This window comes from Rhamphochromis sp. 'chilingali' (genome assembly GCF_963969265.1).
Source record: "Rhamphochromis sp. 'chilingali' genome assembly, chromosome: 12".
Classification (NCBI taxonomy): domain Eukaryota; kingdom Metazoa; phylum Chordata; class Actinopteri; order Cichliformes; family Cichlidae; genus Rhamphochromis; species Rhamphochromis sp. 'chilingali'.
The window spans coordinates 12,976,933-12,998,464 of NC_137939.1; the positions used below are offsets into that span (position 1 = coordinate 12,976,933).

The 21,532-nt window shown below is 41.8% G+C and overlaps 1 protein-coding gene across 1 annotated transcript; it reads left to right on the top strand.

Annotated features, from left to right (window-relative positions):
• Positions 1 to 106: 106 nt before the first annotated feature.
• On the top strand, positions 107 to 21,311 carry LOC308406937 (uncharacterized protein). Its single transcript, XM_080898256.1, has 6 exons — positions 107 to 350; positions 2,876 to 3,091; positions 5,118 to 5,333; positions 7,360 to 7,575; positions 7,957 to 8,208; positions 18,557 to 21,311. Exons 1-6 carry the CDS (start codon positions 188 to 190, stop codon positions 20,431 to 20,433), a joined length of 2,940 nt encoding a protein of 979 aa, XP_080754382.1. The 5' UTR covers positions 107 to 187; the 3' UTR covers positions 20,434 to 21,311.
• The last annotated feature ends 221 nt before the right edge of the window (positions 21,312 to 21,532 follow it).

The following is a 21,532-nucleotide window of genomic DNA, read 5'->3' on the forward strand; positions in this document are numbered from 1 at the left end:
CAAAGCAGAGTCTGTACTAGAGAAATCAGGAGACCTGACGAGGGCAGTATTACGCCTTTTATACCTCCAGCCTACCGTAAATTCAGTAGAAGAAGAATAGCAGCAATGGCGCCATTGAGAGATCCCATCGCGATCCTGAATTAAGTTTGAAGATGTTGGTTTGGCCGTGTCGGTTGTTGTTGCAATAATGTCTTCAGTTCAGAATCTTAGAGAGTTTATCAAGGAGAGATTAACTTCTGCTGCAGAAGAAATCTTCTCAGAGTTTGAAAAAACGATCGTCCGGTATGAGGAAGAGATCCGTCAGCTAAGACTGCTTGATATCAGACCCGGGATAAAGTCACACAATACAGGTGTGGAGGTGTGAGGGTTGCGGGATCATCGTGTGATTCACGTGGGCATGATCTAAATGCATTGAACTAGTAATACACCACAGTAAAGTGTATGAAGTTATATCTGTGCAGTGTTGAGAAGGTTACTTTTAAAATGTTTTCCACGAAAGATTACAGAATACATGGCCCAAATGGAGTTTGTAACTATTCCATTAAGTTACTCAATGTGAATAACGTATTCTGAATACTTTGGTCCGGATTACTTTATTACTTGCTTGTTACAACTACTTGAATGTACTATTGCTGTGTGAATTATTGCTATAACTGAAGGCTACTAGCCACCGAGCTAACATTGTTAGCTGGCTTTAGCTAAAGTTATTTCATAGACTAAAGACTGTTAGACTTGATTCATAGCATTAACATCCTGCTAGCTACAAACAATCATGTGCAGTTCTGAAAGCAATCTCAAGTAAATTTTTAAATCGTGATGTAAAATGAGTAACAGTAGGGTGGACATTAGGCAAGGCTGCAGTTTTTGCAGCGATCTCGTATAGAACACAATTTCTGTATCAGTAATAGGTTTTCTTTCTGTTTGCTTTCAGAACTGCACATAATTATTTGCAAGTAGCAGGTTGTAATGCAGCCTTCAGTAATAGTAATGAGTCACACAGCAATAGTACATCGAAGATTCTGAAGTGAGACATAACCTAGATAGCTACATAAACTAATACAAGGTAGTTGTAGTAGGCTTACGTTAGGGCTGTACAATCAATAAAGATGAGGCAGAACCTGGTAGCTCCAAACAGAAGGACCAGTCAAAACAAATTGAGGATGTTATTCCTAAATGAGGGGCTCCCCCTGTTGCATGGACATGGTTTGGTTATGAAAAGTCTGACACGGATCAGAAAACTGTACTATGGAAATTATGCCCAGACTGGTTCCCACCACGGACTCAAACACGACAAACCTCTTCGACCACCTACGCATGAATCATGTGAAAGTTTGTGGAGAGAGTTTATAGATGAGAAGCAAAAAAGAGCCATCAGGTGCTCAAAATAAACCTTAGACTCATACGTTAGAACAGGCTTTTCCCCCACGTGTAATAAATACTCAGAAAGAAAATGGCGGCCGTTACAACATATATCTAAAAATATATAGTGCATTGGTCAAAATACTCGACTCCAGGTACACGACACCCAGCTGAAAACACTTCATGAAAGTCAAGTTGCCCGATATTCACAGAATTTACAGAAAAAGCACTATTTTGTCATATATATCATTATCGGGATATATATCATATATATCATATATACACCATCGTGTAATCCATTTATTTAGAAGTAACTGTATTCTAATTATTACTAAATTATCGGTAACTATTGGCGGCACGGTGGTTAGCACTGTTGCCTCACAGCAAGAAAGTCCTGAGTTCAATTCCACCATCAGGCCGGGGTCTTTCTGTGTGGAGTTTGCATGTTCTCCCCGTGTTTGCGTGGGTTCTCTCCGGGTACTCCGGCTTCCTCCCACCGTCCAAAGACATGCAGCTTGTGGGGATAGGTTAATTGGATAATCCAAATTGCCACTAGGTGTGAATGTGAGTGTGAATGGTTGTCTGTCCCTATGTGTTAGCCCTGCGACAGACTGGCGACCTGTCCAGGGTGTACCCCACCTTTCGCCCTATAACAGCTGGGATAGGCTCCAGCGCCCCCCGCGACCCTGAAAAGGATAAGCGAATGGATGGATGGATATCGGAATACAGTTACTCATGTTTTGTATTTTAAATGCATAACGCCGGTACATGTATGCCGTTACTCCCTAACACTGCATCTATGTAAACATACTTACGGCCACTTTGTTAACTACACCCGTTCAACTACTCTTTAATCCAAAATGTAATCAGCCAATCAGATGGCAGCAGTCCATGCATTTCAGCATATAGCGATCAGTGACGGTGATTGAAATCACTTTGATCATGGTGTGGGTGTTGGTGCCACATTGGCTGATCTGAGTATTTCAGAAACTGCTGATCTGTTTAAATTTCCAGCACAAACATCTGCATGATTTACAGAGAGTAGTCCAAAAAAGAGAAAATATGCAGTTCCCTTAAAATGACATTGAGTTCTCTGTACTCGGGTCTCCAGAGTTACCAGCTCTCAACCCAACAGAGCATCTTTGGAATGTAGTGGACCATGAGATTTGCATCATATTTATTAGTAAAATGTTAAAAGATTAGCATTAACAGCATATCTTACCTGCCGTCGTAAAATACTTTAAGCTTTCATGATCATATTCAGATCATGCTGCTGTTCATTTGTTTGTTTATTCACAGTGTGTGATGATCACTGGCAGTCACATCTAAAAATCAGACCCCAGACAGCTGTAAGGTTATCAACATCATCCAGTGAACAAATGACTATCAGTGAATGTTTCTGTGGCAACATAAAACGCAAGCTAAATTCTCAATAGGTGACCGTTTTCATCCTTCTTGAGCTTTCTTATCATCACATTAGTCACTATTTTCTTGTGTCCTTTTGTTGAACACGAAGGTCTGGATGATCAGCAGTTCTGTGACCATGAGAGGAGCTCCAGTCTCAACCAGGAGGACCCAGAGCCTCTACAGACTAAAGAGGAACAGGAGGAAATCTCCACCAATCAGGAAGGAGAGCAGCTTGCACTGAAGCAGGAGGATGAAGGGATTAATGTCTGGACCGGAGAACAGCTGGATTTGTTGTGGAAACCTGGATCACGGCTGACCAGATTTGGTATGTAAAAGTGTAATAAGCAGATTTCATAATATAGAAATGAATATGACTTATAACAAAATGTCACAAAGACACATGGCGTGCATTACCGCCTGGGATACTGCCTCACTGGAGACATGTTTTCTGTTTCAGATTTAAGTCATGTTAGCCCAGAACTGTACGCAGAATGTAGAAAAATGTTGAGACAATGAAAACTGTGGATTATTGGCCACAAGGACCAAGTTGGAGTAGTGAGCTGTACGCCTCATAAATGATGACTTTCTGCATGTAAACAGAATTCTTCTCTGTTCGCTGCATGAGAGAGAATATTTAAATATCGCTCACATATCTGAGAGACCTGCTCACAGTGTGACTTTTTTCTTGTGTGTTCTGTCCATCAAGACCTCCCACAGCAACATGATTGTAAGGAAAATGAGGATCTGGATGACCCGCAGGTCTGTAGCCAGGAAAGGAACTCCAGTCTGGACCAGCAGAACACAGAAACACTATAAAATAAAACTACAATATAAGACGAGAAACGTCTTATATTGGGATATGAGATTTTGGTCATGTCGCACAGCCCTAGCTAATGTTAGTCTTTAAAAAAAGAATGTACTTCCAGATGTTTCTTTCGGGTGGAGTCTTTATAGTTGAGAGCAGCTCGGTTTCTGGGTCCATTGTATAACTGACGCCACCAACATTACCAAGACACTTACACTAGAGCTTCTTGTTGCGTGTTTTGTTTGGGTTTCCGGTAATGCGTGAAATCAACAAAATTAGAGAGGGTATAGCCTGACATATGAAACAGGAAAAGACCATCGTGTAATCCATTTATTTAGAAGTAACTGTATTCTAATTATTACCAAATTATCGGTAACTATCGGCGGCACGGTGGTTAGCACTGTTGCCTCACAGCAAGAAAGTCCTGAGTTCAATTCCACCATCAGGCCGGGGTCTTTCTGTGTGGAGTTTGCATGTTCTCCCCGTGTTTGCGTGGGTTCTCTCCGGGTACTCCGGCTTCCTCCCACCGTCCAAAGACATGCAGCTTGTGGGGATAGGTTAATTGGATAATCCAAATTGCCACTAGGTGTGAATGTGAGTGTGAATGGTTGTCTGTCCCTATGTGTTAGCCCTGCGACAGACTGGCGACCTGTCCAGGGTGTACCCCACCTTTCGCCCTATAACAGCTGGGATAGGCTCCAGCGCCCCCCGCGACCCTGAAAAGGATAAGCGAATGGATGGATGGATATCGGAATACAGTTACTCATGTTTTGTATTTTAAATGCATAACGCCGGTACATGTATGCCGTTACTCCCTAACACTGCATCTATGTAAACATACTTACGGCCACTTTGTTAACTACACCCGTTCAACTACTCTTTAATCCAAAATGTAATCAGCCAATCAGATGGCAGCAGTCCATGCATTTCAGCATATAGCGATCAGTGACGGTGATTGAAATCACTTTGATCATGGTGTGGGTGTTGGTGCCACATTGGCTGATCTGAGTATTTCAGAAACTGCTGATCTGTTTAAATTTCCAGCACAAACATCTGCATGATTTACAGAGAGTAGTCCAAAAAAGAGAAAATATGCAGTTCCCTTAAAATGACATTGAGTTCTCTGTACTCGGGTCTCCAGAGTTACCAGCTCTCAACCCAACAGAGCATCTTTGGAATGTAGTGGACCATGAGATTTGCATCATATTTATTAGTAAAATGTTAAAAGATTAGCATTAACAGCATATCTTACCTGCCGTCGTAAAATACTTTAAGCTTTCATGATCATATTCAGATCATGCTGCTGTTCATTTGTTTGTTTATTCACAGTGTGTGATGATCACTGGCAGTCACATCTAAAAATCAGACCCCAGACAGCTGTAAGGTTATCAACATCATCCAGTGAACAAATGACTATCAGTGAATGTTTCTGTGGCAACATAAAACGCAAGCTAAATTCTCAATAGGTGACCGTTTTCATCCTTCTTGAGCTTTCTTATCATCACATTAGTCACTATTTTCTTGTGTCCTTTTGTTGAACACGAAGGTCTGGATGATCAGCAGTTCTGTGACCATGAGAGGAGCTCCAGTCTCAACCAGGAGGACCCAGAGCCTCTACAGACTAAAGAGGAACAGGAGGAAATCTCCACCAATCAGGAAGGAGAGCAGCTTGCACTGAAGCAGGAGGATGAAGGGATTAATGTCTGGACCGGAGAACAGCTGGATTTGTTGTGGAAACCTGGATCACGGCTGACCAGATTTGGTATGTAAAAGTGTAATAAGCAGATTTCATAATATAGAAATGAATATGACTTATAACAAAATGTCACAAAGACACATGGCGTGCATTACCGCCTGGGATACTGCCTCACTGGAGACATGTTTTCTGTTTCAGATTTAAGTCATGTTAGCCCAGAACTGTACGCAGAATGTAGAAAAATGTTGAGACAATGAAAACTGTGGATTATTGGCCACAAGGACCAAGTTGGAGTAGTGAGCTGTACGCCTCATAAATGATGACTTTCTGCATGTAAACAGAATTCTTCTCTGTTCGCTGCATGAGAGAGAATATTTAAATATCGCTCACATATCTGAGAGACCTGCTCACAGTGTGACTTTTTTCTTGTGTGTTCTGTCCATCAAGACCTCCCACAGCAACATGATTGTAAGGAAAATGAGGATCTGGATGACCCGCAGGTCTGTAGCCAGGAAAGGAACTCCAGTCTGGACCAGCAGAACACAGAAACACTATAAAATAAAACTACAATATAAGACGAGAAACGTCTTATATTGGGATATGAGATTTTGGTCATGTCGCACAGCCCTAGCTAATGTTAGTCTTTAAAAAAAGAATGTACTTCCAGATGTTTCTTTCGGGTGGAGTCTTTATAGTTGAGAGCAGCTCGGTTTCTGGGTCCATTGTATAACTGACGCCACCAACATTACCAAGACACTTACACTAGAGCTTCTTGTTGCGTGTTTTGTTTGGGTTTCCGGTAATGCGTGAAATCAACAAAATTAGAGAGGGTATAGCCTGACATATGAAACAGGAAAAGACCATCGTGTAATCCATTTATTTAGAAGTAACTGTATTCTAATTATTACCAAATTATCGGTAACTATCGGCGGCACGGTGGTTAGCACTGTTGCCTCACAGCAAGAAAGTCCTGAGTTCAATTCCACCATCAGGCCGGGGTCTTTCTGTGTGGAGTTTGCATGTTCTCACCGTGTTTGCGTGGGTTCTCTCCGGGTACTCCGGCTTCCTCCCACCGTCCAAAGACATGCAGCTTGTGGGGATAGGTTAATTGGATAATCCAAATTGCCACTAGGTGTGAATGTGAGTGTGAATGGTTGTCTGTCCCTATGTGTTAGCCCTGCGACAGACTGGCGACCTGTCCAGGGTGTACCCCACCTTTCGCCCTATAACAGCTGGGATAGGCTCCAGCGCCCCCCGCGACCCTGAAAAGGATAAGCGAATGGATGGATGGATATCGGAATACAGTTACTCATGTTTTGTATTTTAAATGCATAACGCCGGTACATGTATGCCGTTACTCCCTAACACTGCATCTATGTAAACATACTTACGGCCACTTTGTTAACTACACCCGTTCAACTACTCTTTAATCCAAAATGTAATCAGCCAATCAGATGGCAGCAGTCCATGCATTTCAGCATATAGCGATCAGTGACGGTGATTGAAATCACTTTGATCATGGTGTGGGTGTTGGTGCCACATTGGCTGATCTGAGTATTTCAGAAACTGCTGATCTGTTTAAATTTCCAGCACAAACATCTGCATGATTTACAGAGAGTAGTCCAAAAAAGAGAAAATATGCAGTTCCCTTAAAATGACATTGAGTTCTCTGTACTCGGGTCTCCAGAGTTACCAGCTCTCAACCCAACAGAGCATCTTTGGAATGTAGTGGACCATGAGATTTGCATCATATTTATTAGTAAAATGTTAAAAGATTAGCATTAACAGCATATCTTACCTGCCGTCGTAAAATACTTTAAGCTTTCATGATCATATTCAGATCATGCTGCTGTTCATTTGTTTGTTTATTCACAGTGTGTGATGATCACTGGCAGTCACATCTAAAAATCAGACCCCAGACAGCTGTAAGGTTATCAACATCATCCAGTGAACAAATGACTATCAGTGAATGTTTCTGTGGCAACATAAAACGCAAGCTAAATTCTCAATAGGTGACCGTTTTCATCCTTCTTGAGCTTTCTTATCATCACATTAGTCACTATTTTCTTGTGTCCTTTTGTTGAACACGAAGGTCTGGATGATCAGCAGTTCTGTGACCATGAGAGGAGCTCCAGTCTCAACCAGGAGGACCCAGAGCCTCTACAGACTAAAGAGGAACAGGAGGAAATCTCCACCAATCAGGAAGGAGAGCAGCTTGCACTGAAGCAGGAGGATGAAGGGATTAATGTCTGGACCGGAGAACAGCTGGATTTGTTGTGGAAACCTGGATCACGGCTGACCAGATTTGGTATGTAAAAGTGTAATAAGCAGATTTCATAATATAGAAATGAATATGACTTATAACAAAATGTCACAAAGACACATGGCGTGCATTACCGCCTGGGATACTGCCTCACTGGAGACATGTTTTCTGTTTCAGATTTAAGTCATGTTAGCCCAGAACTGTACGCAGAATGTAGAAAAATGTTGAGACAATGAAAACTGTGGATTATTGGCCACAAGGACCAAGTTGGAGTAGTGAGCTGTACGCCTCATAAATGATGACTTTCTGCATGTAAACAGAATTCTTCTCTGTTCGCTGCATGAGAGAGAATATTTAAATATCGCTCACATATCTGAGAGACCTGCTCACAGTGTGACTTTTTTCTTGTGTGTTCTGTCCATCAAGACCTCCCACAGCAACATGATTGTAAGGAAAATGAGGATCTGGATGACCCGCAGGTCTGTAGCCAGGAAAGGAACTCCAGTCTGGACCAGCAGAACACAGATCCTCCACAGACTAAAGAGGAACAGGAGGAAATCTCCACCAATCAGGAAGGAGAGCAGCTTGCACTGAAGCAGGAAACCAAAGGCATCATCATCTGGACCGGGCAGGAGCTGGGCATCATGTGGAACCCTGAAGTAAAGTTGCACAGAATAGGTATGCAAAACTTTAATAGATAGATTCAGTTTTGTATTAAGAAATCTAACTCATGTTGGGTCCTAATCAGACCTCCAATATACTTTATAGAGGCACATGAAGAATTTAAAGACCGACTGCAATAAGGAAACTGACGTAATATTCTAAGAGCCAAAATGTCTAGCCCTCCCAGTGTCGCCCCTGTCAGGACTGTCTTATGTTGAAAATAATTGAGTACAAGAGAGAGGAAGACACCCTACAATGAGTTGAAACGTCAGCTTGTTATTTATTCCTCCATATTCATATTTGTCATTCATATGGTCACTTTGTTTGTCCCTCCAAATTGCAGTCGTCACTCCTTCGCCTGTGCTGCGCCCCTGCACCTGCAGGCACACTTACAGTGAATATCAAATTTAATAACAGGAAATTAACTAGGCATGTACTTTTCTTTCTTTTTTTGGCCACATTTTTCAAGTGACCTATATTTGACAACAGCATATAAAAAAATAAAACAAAAAAAAGAACTTTAAATTATGTTTTTGGTGTGCCATCTCAATGTTTTCAGTGGCCCCCATATGGCCACCCATATGAAAAAATTCTGGAGCCGCCCCTGTACATTATGACTGAGTACATCCACTAAACCTTTTGTGGATAACATAACAATCCCCATGAGGACTGAACGATCAATTTAAAAATAAAATATATCGATTTGAAACTAAGCTTTTAGCAAACCACACAACACTATGATAGGTGTGTCCTTGTGCCATGTGTTTCTGGGTCTTTCTTCTTCTTTCCCTTTGGATTCCAGCACAAGGCCTGTGTAGTGATGTTATTGGTGGACTTCCTGATTGTGTGGCCAATCCAGCACCACTTTCTCTCAGAACTGTATTGCTATTGGTTTCTGGTTTGTACTTGTCCACAGTTTGTAATCCTCTCTGGCCACTGGATACGGAGGATTTGTTTTAAGCAGCTGCTGATGAATGTCTGCAACATACAAAGCGCTGTCTTTGCTTCATGTTTACGAGCTATAGAGAAGTATAGGTGTGACCCTGATTTTAAAAATGCTCAGCTTCAGAATCAGAATCAGAATACTTTATTCATCCCGAGGGAAATTAGGGTTACAGCAGGCAGCACGCTAATGGCGCATGCGCACTTACAAAGGAACCTTCTGACCAACTTTACACAAACATCACATTGGGCAGACATGGACATTATGGACAATGCTGGGCATCCTCTGCACACGGCCATTAACAACCAGAAGAGTCTGTTCAGTGACAGGTTGCTTCTCCCAAAGACAAGAACTAACAGACTTAAAAACTCCTTTGTCCCACACGCCATCAGACTGTTTAACTCCTCCCTGGAGGGGAGAGGGAGGGGAAACAGGAGGACAAAGGAGGGGGGAACAACTAAGCTGTAGTGCCTCTTCACCTCACTGTGCAATACCTTTTGTGCAATACTTTTGTAAATAGTCAACGGTGCAATAGACTCAATACTTGAAATGTGCAATTCACTTGTATTTTTATTTTTATTCCTATTTATTCTATTTATCCCCTTCGTATATTTTATTTATATTGTCTCTGTATTTATATATATGTGTGTGTGTGTGTGTGTGTATATATATATATATATATATATATATATATATATATATAATATTCTGTAACTCTGTAACTTCTGTCGGTGCTATCTAATCTAATCTAATCTAACATGTCAGAAAGGTAGGCTGATAGGAAAAAACAACGAAAATACACTACATGAGGTAAGAGGAGGAGAAAAAAAACTCCACTCAGACTGAGCTCCTAGTGGGAGAACAGTTTGATAACAGAAAAAACACCTCAGCACAAAAGCACATGACTATCAATACACCATAGAAACACAAGACAAGCAACAGGGGCGGGTAAAGGGTAAGAGAGAGCCGGTGTAGACAGCGCATCCGGTCCTGCAGCATCTGTGCTGGTCCAGTTGACTGCTATCTTCCCCGGTAGGGCACAAGCATCGAAGGCGTTGGAAAGGGAGAGGGGATGAGTGAGTGCTTATCAGTGTAAGTGTGTGTGTCTGCGTGTCCATAGTTTAGCTGAGACAGTGTCCTTCGGCCTATCAGGCTAAGTAAACAGTCCTCCAGCCAATCCAGGTGTCCTTGCATGGGATGGGAAGAATAGCCGTAACACAGCTTGGTGAAATTTCTGACCTCTTGAGTTTCAAACATTTTTTAAAATGATGTTGTTTATTTTTTCTTACTTTTTTTTACACTAAATTTACTAACCCAAGGTGTTATTCACCCCTACTGAGATTTTCAAAGGTCGTCAGCTCAATTCTCCTGCTTTTGTTGTGCAAACCACCCATTATCTTTGAGGCCTGGCACGTTTACTCAGAGTAGCTCAGATCCAAGGCAGGCCAAACCTCTGTGTTACAACCTTCAGAAATGCCTGCTGTATCTATACAAAATATCCCACACATTGACTGACCTGCAAATGTGTAAGACACATTCACAATATATGGAAACACAAGTCTGTTTTATTTATAAAAAATTGTGTGAAAACAGAATGAAAAGTTGCTAATACAATGACATGAGTGACATGTGTGATCTCCCCAGCGTTGCATGTTCTCTCCTTTGCCTGTTCATGTAAAAATAGCAAAACATAAAAAATTAATTCTGTCCCTCAGTTCCAGGTTGGTTCATCTCTTCATCTTTCTGCCTTTTGTCTTAGGTTACTCTCCCACACAGTCTGTCTGTCTGTGTCATAGTCTGTTTGCAGCATTCAGCAATGCAGTTCCTTGACTCTCACCACAGATCTTCCATTGTGACTGTGTATGTGAGGGAGTGGCATTGCATTACTTCAGCACAGTGCTGTGCATAAAAGCAGACAGCCCAGGCTGGAGAATCATTTCTTCTTCGCATTTCTGACAAGGCACATCAGGATGGCCTCTGTATCACTGCCTCACAGGAAGAACATCTGCGCGCAACAGGCGCGCATCCATTTCCTTGCTTCAGGAAATGGATGAAGCAGACTCTGATGGAGGAGAGGTTTCATTTGTCCAGCAGGCCACTGATACCTCCTCAGAAGAATCTAAAAAGGAGACGGAACAAGAACCCAACATGCCTCCATGGAAGAGGCACCGTGGTACTGGGAAGCCCAGTCTGAGCCACACGGCAAAAGACGGCACTGTGTGGGTAGAGGAGGACATTGGAATGCCCAGTGCAGTAGCAAATCGCTCGTGCTTCACTCGTGCTGGACCCACAGAGTCTGCTAAGGTCTGTCATTGCCATAGTACGTAGGGCTGCTCAATTAATCGAATTTTAATCACGATTACGATCTGGGCTTTCAACGATCATTAAAAATGACTGAGCCGATTATTAGCCCCTCCCTAATTTATCCGCGACACCTTAAAGGCCGGTCCGTGAAAATATTGTCGGGCATAAACTGGTCCGTGGCGCAAAAAAGGTTGGAGACCGCTGATTAAGAGGACCCGAGGGAAGCTCGGAAAGCTAAGCAGAAGTTATTTGGAGAGTGACTGCCGTTGGTTGAAAAGAGAGTTTAAAAAAAAACAAACTTCAGTGGTGTTGCACACTATTTTATATTATTTTTTTAAAGTCATTGTTAACCCTTTAAAGCCGGTCAGAGCAGCACGCTCCGTTTTGCGTAACTATTTTTAAATCCCTGTAGAACCTGAACCGTGTAAGCTAGCGCAATAATTTGTTTTGCATATGAAACCGGAGGAGTTGTACTTACATCTGATGCCATCAGCTTGTCCTCGGTCACGGTTTCGTTCCACATATAGCTTTGCAAAAATTGCATAAAAAGCGCTTGCAGGAACAAAAACATAATATTCCAGAAACACGCTTTGCCGTTCCTATCAGCTGTTCGTAACACTTCCCACAGTGAAATGATGCACATGCTGTTTTCTTTGCAAATTTGCATCATAGGATTGTTTTTTGTTTTTCCTGCAGTATATAAAAATTGCTGTATCTCCAAAATAAAACTATGAAGACACTCAAAATAAATTTCCTGTGGTGGGAAACTATTTTTTGCAACTTTATTGTATTTAAAGTTTTGAGGGATAAGCCTCTTAAATTTCTCCAAGTAGAAATATACAGTGGGGCAAAAAAGTATTTAGTCAGCCACCGACTGTGCAAGTTCCCCCACTTAAAATGATGACAGAGGTCAGTAATTTGCACCAGAGGTACACTTCAACTGTGAGAGACAGAATGTGAAAAAAAAATCCATGAATTCACATGGTAGGATTTGTAAAGAATTTCTTCGTAAATTAGGGTGGAAAATAAGTATTTGGTCACCTCAAACAAGGAAAATCTCTGGCTCTCACAGACCTGTAACGTCTTCTGTAAGAAGCTTTTCTGTCCCCCACTCGTTACCTGTATGAATGGCACCTGTTTGAACTCATCATCTGTATAAAAGACACCTGTCCACAGCCTCAAACAGTCAGACTCCAAACGCCGCCATGGCCAAGACCAAAGAGCTTTCGAAGGACACCAGGAAAAGTATTGTAGACTTGCACCAGACTGGGAAGAGTGAATCTACAATAGGCAAGCAGCTTGGTGTGAAAAAATCAACTGTGGGAGCAATCATCAGAAAATGGAAGACATACAAGACCACTGATAATCTCCCTGGATCTGGGGCTCCACGCAAGATCTCATCCCGTGGGGTCAAAATGATCATGAGAACGGTGAGCAAAGATCCCAGAACCACACGGGGGGACCTGGTGAATGACCTGCAGAGAGCTGGGACCAAAGTAACAAAGGTCACCATCAGTAACACACTACAACGGCAGGGAATCAAATCCCGCAGTGCCAGACGTGTTCCGCTGCTGAAGCCAGTGCATGTCCAGGCCCGTCTGAAGTTTGCCAGAGAGCACATGGATGATACAGCAGAGGATTGGGAGAATGTCATGTGGTCAGATGAAACCAAAGTAGAACTTTTTGGTATAAACTCAACTCGTCGTGTTTGGAGGAAGAAGAATACTGAGTTGCATCCCAAGAACACCATACCTACTGTGAAGCATGGGGGTGGAAACATCATGCTATGGGGCTGTTTTTCTGCCAAGGGGACAGGACGACTGATCCGTGTTAAGGACAGAATGAATGGGGCCATGTATCGTGAGATTTTGAGCCAAAACCTCCTTCCATCAGTGAGAACTTTGAAGATGAAACGAGGCTGGGTCTTCCAACATGACAATGATCCAAAACACACCGCCCGGGCAACAAAGGAGTGGCTCCGTAAGAAGCATTTGAAAGTCCTGGAGTGGCCTAGCCAGTCTCCAGACCTCAACCCCATAGAAAATCTGTGGCGGAAGTTGAAAGTCCGTGTTGCTCGGCGACAGCCCCAAAACATCACTGCTCTCGAGAAGATCTGCATGGAGGAATGGGCCAAAATACCAGCTACTGTGTGTGCAAACCTGGTAGTGACCTATAGTAAACGTTTGACCTCTGTTAATGCCAACAAAGGTTATGTTACAAAGTACTGAGTTGTATTTTTGTTATTGACCAAATACTTATTTTCCACCCTGATTTACCAATAAATTCTTTACAAATCCTACCATGTGGATTCATGGATTTTTTTTTCACATTCTGTCTCTCACAGTTGAAGTGTACCTCTGGTGCAAATTACTGACCTCTGTCATCATTTTAGGTGGGGGAACTTGCACGATTGGTGGCTGACTAAATACTTTTTTGCCCCACTGTATTTGTGTGGGCTGAGATTTTACTTTCAAAGAAAACACAGTAATGATCAGATAAGCCCACATCAGACACAGTAATGTTTGAAATGCTCAGGCTCTTGGAGATCAGTAGGTCAAGAGTGTGTCCTCTATTATGTGTGGCCTCTGTGACATGCTGAGTCAGCCCAAAGTTGCCCAGAGTGTTACTCAGGTCTTTAGTCCCTTTGTCCTGAGGGTTGTCCACATGGATGTTAAAATCCCCAACAATAATTACACAGTCGAAATCAACACAGATCACAGACAGCAGTTCACTGAGGTCATTAAAAAAGTCTGTGCAGTATTTGGGAGGCCTGTAAACATTAAGAAACACAACTTTGGACGGGGCCTTCAGCTGTAAAGCCACATATTCAAAAGACTGAAAACTTCCAGGAGATAGCTGCTTACATTGAAATGATTCATTAAATAAGACAGCAACCCCTCCTCCTCTCCTGCTCACCCTGGCCTCACTGATAAAACTGTAGTTAGGAGGGGTCGTCTCGATGAGAACAGCTCCACTAAGCGAGTCATGGACTAAAGTAAAACAGTATGTTGGATGTGCCATGCAATGCTCAATTACATGGGTGGGAACTAGTGTGTTAGCGCAGTTAGCTCGTTAACGTGTTGGCCGTCTAGCCCCATGCACGGGGCGATCGGTGGTAGCTCGTTAACGGAGATTTGCCGTGTTGTGGCGTTAAGGTCATTTCAACGAGATTAACCTGAAAGCACTAGTGGGAACACAACGACTATGACTGCACATTTACGCCGACATCATCCTAGTGCAAAGACAAAAACAACAAGCATGCTACTAACTATAGCCGAGTCATTTAGACAGCTGTTAGCACATGATTCTCCTTATGGGGACCTGATATGTTTAATATGCTGCTGAGAATATAGCCCAGAAGAAGCGGATAGTATAGCTTTTATTTTGGAAAGAGACATTTCTCTGTAATAAACTCTCTTTTCCAAAGATGAGTGATTCCTCAATCAGATACAGGGCTCGCAAAATCGCTAGCCCGACATCCTGGGGCTAGCAATTTTTTCAGTCGGGCTACCAAAATCTATCTCTGCCCTGCCCGTCGGGCTATTGTAGGAAGGAAAAATATATGTCAATGCTTTTGCATTCTTTCAGAAATGTAGCTGGGTAATTATGTCATTGGCATCGGTGAGCCACTGTCAATATGTGACATATTGAAATCCCGTTTGAATTTGCGCTTGTTTTTTTGCTTTCACTTTGCAATTTTACAGGTCACCAGAGAACTTCAATCTATACATCTAAAAACCACAGACCAGGCGAGAAATTTGGGTGTAGTGATGGATGCAGACCTAAACTTAGAAAAACACATTAAGACAATAACAAAATCAGCTTACTATCACCTCAAGAATATTTCAAGGATAAAAGATCTGATGTCTCAACAGGACCTGGAAAAACTAGTCCATGCATTCATTTTTAGTAGGCTTGATTACTGTAACAGCATCTTTACAGGTCTACCTAAAAAATCAGTCAGACAACTACAGCTCATTCAGAACTCTGCTGCTCGAGTCCTCACTAAGACCAAAAAAGTGGACCACATCAGTCCAGCTCTGAGGTCTTTACACTGGCTGCCTGTCCGTCAGAGGATAGACTTTAAAGTTCTGATGCTGGCCTATAAAGCTCTGAATGGTTTAGGACCAAAATACATCAGTGACCTCCTAACCCAGTATGAACCTTCCAGATCCCTCAGGTCATCTGGATCCGGTCTTTTATCAGTTCTCAGAGTCAGAACCAGACACGGAGAAGCTGCATTCAGCTTTTATGCTCCTTATATCTGGAACAAACTCCCAGAAAGCCTCAGATCAGCTGAAACACTCAGTTTATTTAAATCCAGGTTGAAGACTCACCTGTTCTCAGCTGCATTTGAATAAAGCACCAAATCCACACTTTTAAGCTTAAATTTCAAAACTTACACTAACTACTGATCTTATCTATTTCTGATTTTATCTGTCTTGATTTTATATACTGTTTTGTTTGTTTGTTAATTAGTTAAGCTTAAATTTCAAAACTTACATTAACTACTGATTTTATCTACTGTTCTGATTTTATCTGTTTTGATTTTATATACTGTTTTGTTTGTTTGTTTGTTTGTTAAGTGGGATTAGAGCTCTGGGTAGCTCCCCAGCTGGGTCTAGACTGGGTCTAGAGAGTATTTTAAATTCGGGGAATTTAAAACAGAAAGTAGCTCGTCCACATAAGGACTGGTAGCTCCCCTTACGATAAGGGTTCAGATCGCGCGAACAGGTGTGGGATTAGAGCTCTGGGTAGCTCCCCAACTGGGTCTAGACTGGGTCTAGAGAGTACTTTAAATTCAGGGAATTTAAAATAGAAAGTAGCTCGTCCACAGAAGGACTGGTAGCTCCCCTTACGATAAGGGTTCAGATCGCGCGAACAGGTGTGAAATGTGTGTGTTTAGTTAGTTTGTTTGTTTGCTTGTTTTAATCAATTTTAAATCATGCTTTTTATTTGTTTTTGTTTCTAATGTCTCTGTAAAGCACTTTGAATCACCTTGTTGTTGAATTGTGCTATACAAATAAATTTGCCTTGCCTTGCCTTGCCTTGCCTTGCTTACCTTCAGGGTCATACGTCACATGAAAACCAAAATAATTCCAAACGCCAGATCTGAATGAGGGTGGGGGAGGTTCATGTTGCAAGGAGAGCTTAACTTCTGTCTTGCTAGCTTGCCCTGCGCTCTTCATTCTGACTATGCTGTCTGTGTTGAGCGCTCAGTGGATCTGCGTTCGACTACTCCGCCTAGGCTGCACTGTCGAGCGCAGATCCACTGAGCGCTCCACACAGACAGCATAGTCAGAAGGAAGAGTACAGGGCAAGCTAGCGAGACAGAAGTTAAGCTCTCCTTGCAACAGGCAAATTGACCCTCATTCAGATCTGGCGTTTGGAATTATTTTGGTTTTCATGTGACGTATGACCCTGAAGGTAAGCGAGTCATGGACTAAAGTAAAACAGTATGTTGGATGTGCCACGCAATGCTCAATTACATGGGTGTGAACTCGTGTGTTAGCGCAGTTAGCTCGTTAACGTGTTGGCCGTCTAGCCCCATGCACGGAGCGATCGGCGGTAGCTCGTTAACGGAGATTTGCCGTGTTGTGGCGTTAAGGTCATTTCAACGAGATTAACCTGAAAGCACTAGTGGGAACACAACGAATATGACTGCACATTTACACCGACATCATCCTAGTGCAAAGACAAAAACAACAAGCATGCTACTAACTTTAGCCGAGTCATTTAGACAGCTGTTAGCACATGATTCTCCTTATGCTGCTGAGAATATAGCCCAGAAGAAGCGGATAGTATAGCTTTTATTTTGGAAAGAGCCATTTCTCTGTAATAAACTCTCTTTTCCAAAGATGAGTGATTCCTCACCAATTCCTCTGACATCGTCTTATTAATCGTTAGCTTACTATGCAAACATGACAAGTGAAATCTCCCGCAGCTTAAACATGTGAGAGGTTGATCGCGCAGAGAATCGCTGAGCTTATGTGAGTGCGCGTGTAAAAGCATTTCAGTTCTGCTGAGCCAAATAAGACAGGTCAGGGTGAAGAAGTGACAGCCAAATAAAAGCTTACCACAAAACGGAGAAGTTATGACAAATCAGACTATAAGGCAAAAAGAAAGTGCAGCTTTATGGTTTCATGGACAAAATAATTTCTGTGGCTGCAATATGACGAGCTATATAACCAGGGCTGCACATAAGTGGTCCACAGGTGCGCATTCGCTGTCAAAATAAAAAACGCGCACAAGGGTTAAGGTTAAATTTAAAAACTGTACTTTTGAGTTAAAATATATATTTATAATTTTAATAAATGACAAATTAAAAAGGCATGAACATTTTTTTTGTATCGAAAAAATATCGAACCGTGACACCAAAGTATCGAACCGAACCGAACCGTGAATTTTGTGTATCGTTGCACCCCTAATATATATATATTGGGGGTGCTAGTAGGTGTTAGGTTCAGGGAATTTACGCAAATTTGCACGGGGTTAGTAAATCTAGTGGTAGGGACTTGCACCAAGAAAAAAGTCAGTATTTCTAGTGTTAACCATAATGTAAACCAACAAGAGGCCACCAGACAGGAAAACATACAAAGAGACTTTAAGAGAATGCTAACTGCCCCAACAGTACTGACCTAAGCCTAATCTTAAAAGTAGAGAGGGTATCTGTCTTCCGAATCCAAATTGGCAGCTGTTTTCACAGAAGAGGGACCTGAAAGGTGAAGGTTCTACCTGCCATTCTCCCCAACTTTCAGGCAATGAATGGTTAATCTAAAAAATAAACAAAAAAATACTGCAGTGAGTGTCCTGTAAAGTTTTTAACTAATTTTAAATAAACTTTTAAATGTTTTGTGCACTTTGATTAAAAATTTTCAGGGATACGACTTTGTTTTGTTTGATTATATATCGTCTTTATTTTCTCATCGTAGATGGTCTGTTTATATTATTTGTAGAGTTTGTAAATGAGCAGCCAAAATGGTTTTCACTGAGTCAGCAAAACTGTTTCTCCCCACAACATGATTTTCATTGGTATATCTAAGCAACATGCTTACCATGTGGAGATTTGCTAATGGTTAAGGCAAAAAATGTATGCTTTTTGATCTGTCCCTTCAGATTTTCCACAACATGACTGTAAGGATGTGGAGGGGCTCACAAATCAGCAGGTCTGTAACCAGGAGAAGAACTCCAGTTTAGGCCAGGAGGATCCTTCACAGATTAAAGGGGAACAGGAGGAACTCAGTACCACTGAAGAGGAAAAACCGCTTGTACTAATGCAGGAGACTGCAAATTTTCCATCTCGTGAAAAAAGTGACCACAGTGAATCAGAACCATGCTGTGACCAGTGCCTTTCTCACAACTCTTCTGACACAGATGAGGATGAAAGCAAGGATGGTAACTCACACAGAAATAAGTCGGAGCAAATCGTATCAGGCTTGTCAGTTCAAAATTCCAAGACAGCTAAGTTATGTAGAACCTGTGGGAAAAGATTTATTTGGAAGTCAGACTTAACTAAACACATGCGAAGTCACACTGGTGAGAAACCACATTGCTGTAGCACCTGTGGGAAAAGATTTCTTGTAAAATCAAATTTGAAAACACACATGCGAATTCACACAGGCGAGAAGCCACATTGCTGTAGCACCTGTGGGAAAAGATTTACTGTGAAGGGTCATTTGAATATGCACATGCGAATTCACACAGGCGAGAAGCCACATTGCTGTAGCACCTGTGGGAAAAGATTTACTAGCAAGAGTGAGTTGAATATACACATGCGAATTCACACAGGCGAGAAGCCACATTGCTGTAGCACCTGTGGGAAAAGATTTACTAGCAAGAGTGAGTTGAATATACACATGCGAATTCACACAGGCGAGAAGCCACATTGCTGTAGCACCTGTGGGAAAAGCTTTCTTGTAAAATCAAATTTGAAAACACACATGCGAATTCACACAGGTGAGAAGCCACATTGCTGTAGTAGTTGTGGGAAAAGATTTCATGTAAAATCAAATTTGAAAAGACACATGCGAATTCACACAGGCGAGAAGCCACATTGCTGTAGCACCTGTGGGAAAAGATTTACTAGGAAGAGTCACTTGAATATGCACATGCGAATTCACACAGGTGAGAAGCGACATTGCTGTAGCACCTGTGGGAAAAGATTTACTGTGAAGAGTCACTTGAATAGGCACATGCGAATTCACACAGGTGAGAAGCCACATTGCTGTAGCACCTGTGGGAAAAGATTTACTAGGAAGAGTCACTTGAAGAGACACATGCAAATTCACACAGGTGATAAGCCACATTGCTGTAGCACCTGTGGGAAAAGATTTACTGTGAAGGGTAATTTGAATATGCACATGCGAATTCACACAGGCGAGAAGCCACATTGCTGTAGCACCTGTGGGAAAAGATTTACTAGCAAGAGTGAGTTGAATATGCACATGCGAATTCACACAGGTGAGAAGCCACATTGCTGTAGCACCTGTGGGAAAAGATTTACTGTGAAGAGTCACTTGAATATGCACATGCGAATTCACACAGGTGAGAAGCCACATTGCTGTAGCACCTGTGGGAAAAGATTTACTAGGAAGAGTCACTTGAATATGCACATGCGAATTCACACAGGTGATAAGCCACATTGCTGTAGCACCTGTGGGAAAAGATTTACTAGGAAGAGTCACTTGAAGAGACACATGCAAATTCACACAGGTGATAAGCCACATTGCTGTAGCACCTGTGGGAAAAGATTTACTAGCAAGAGTGAGTTGAATATGCACATGCGAATTCACACAGGTGAGAAGCCACATTGCTGTAGCACCTGTGGGAAAAGATTTACTGTGAAGAGTCACTTGAATATGCACATGCGAATTCACACAGGTGAGAAGCCACATTGCTGTAGCACCTGTGGGAAAAGATTTACTAGGAAGAGTCACTTGAATATGCACATGCGAATTCACACAGGTGAGAAGCCACATTCTGTATTACTTTAGTACAGTTGAAAATGCATTTCGGAAACCATCCTACATGCTAAGTTTCATTCTTAGAAAATGGTGATGGCAGATCACATAAACAGTGTTTGGATCATTTAAAAATGAGCATTCGGGAAAAAAAACTTCATTTTGAAAAGGTTTTCAGAAGCTCAGTTTCTTTTTTCACACATGGACAAGAAAAAGTGTTTGTCTCGCAACATGAAATGTTTGCACCTTTATCACATTTTCTGACATCATTTTTTATTGTTTATGGGCTTTGTCTTTACTGAAGTTTCTTCATTTTCTTTGGCATGGCCTCAACAGTGCTTGAGATATTTTTGGGTCTTGACATAAAAGAACTATTTCTCAGAATCACACTTGGAAATATCAGTTTAAAAAAACTACCCGTGTACATGCGGTAGCCTTTATTGAAATCAGTTTTTTCTCTGAAGTTCACAGTTTGAAGGTGTTTAAAGCATGAGACAGTTTACTAACTGTACACTGTTCGCTAACTTGCACACTGCCAGAACTCCTGTTGGGATTTTGTTTTGTTTTTTAATGAATTTATACACTAGATTGACATTAATGGGAAGTGCTTTGTAGATGGAAAGGGAATATTTTAGGGAATGACAATGTTAGGCGGTTGATTCAAGTTCTCGTATTGTTTGTGACCCATATACTTAGGTCATTTATTATTCATATTTTTAACATAGCTTGCACTACTGTTATGTGAACACCTGTTGATACCCAGCTGTTGTTTTGTAAAAGGACCTCAGAAGAGTCCCGGGAGTCTTCATCTTTATTTATCTTGATTGGTGTTTGGCCTGCATGTACTTATGGCGAACACCCTAGTGGGCTTTTCTTTCTTCTAAATCTTTGTTAATCTTGTATGTTCAATAAAACTGTTGGCATCACACTTCACTCATCTCCTGTAGATTTTGTGTTTTGGTTTCAATTGTGTTCCAAAAGCCTGAATCAACATCTTTCCAGCCTATAGAAATTCTGCAAAGCCTTTAAAATTTGCGACCCCACAATCCTGCTGCTCTTTGAAAAACTAACAGTACTTCCAAACGAGCTGTTAAACAGGGCTTCGTGTGATCTGCCTTTTGGTGATCAACTG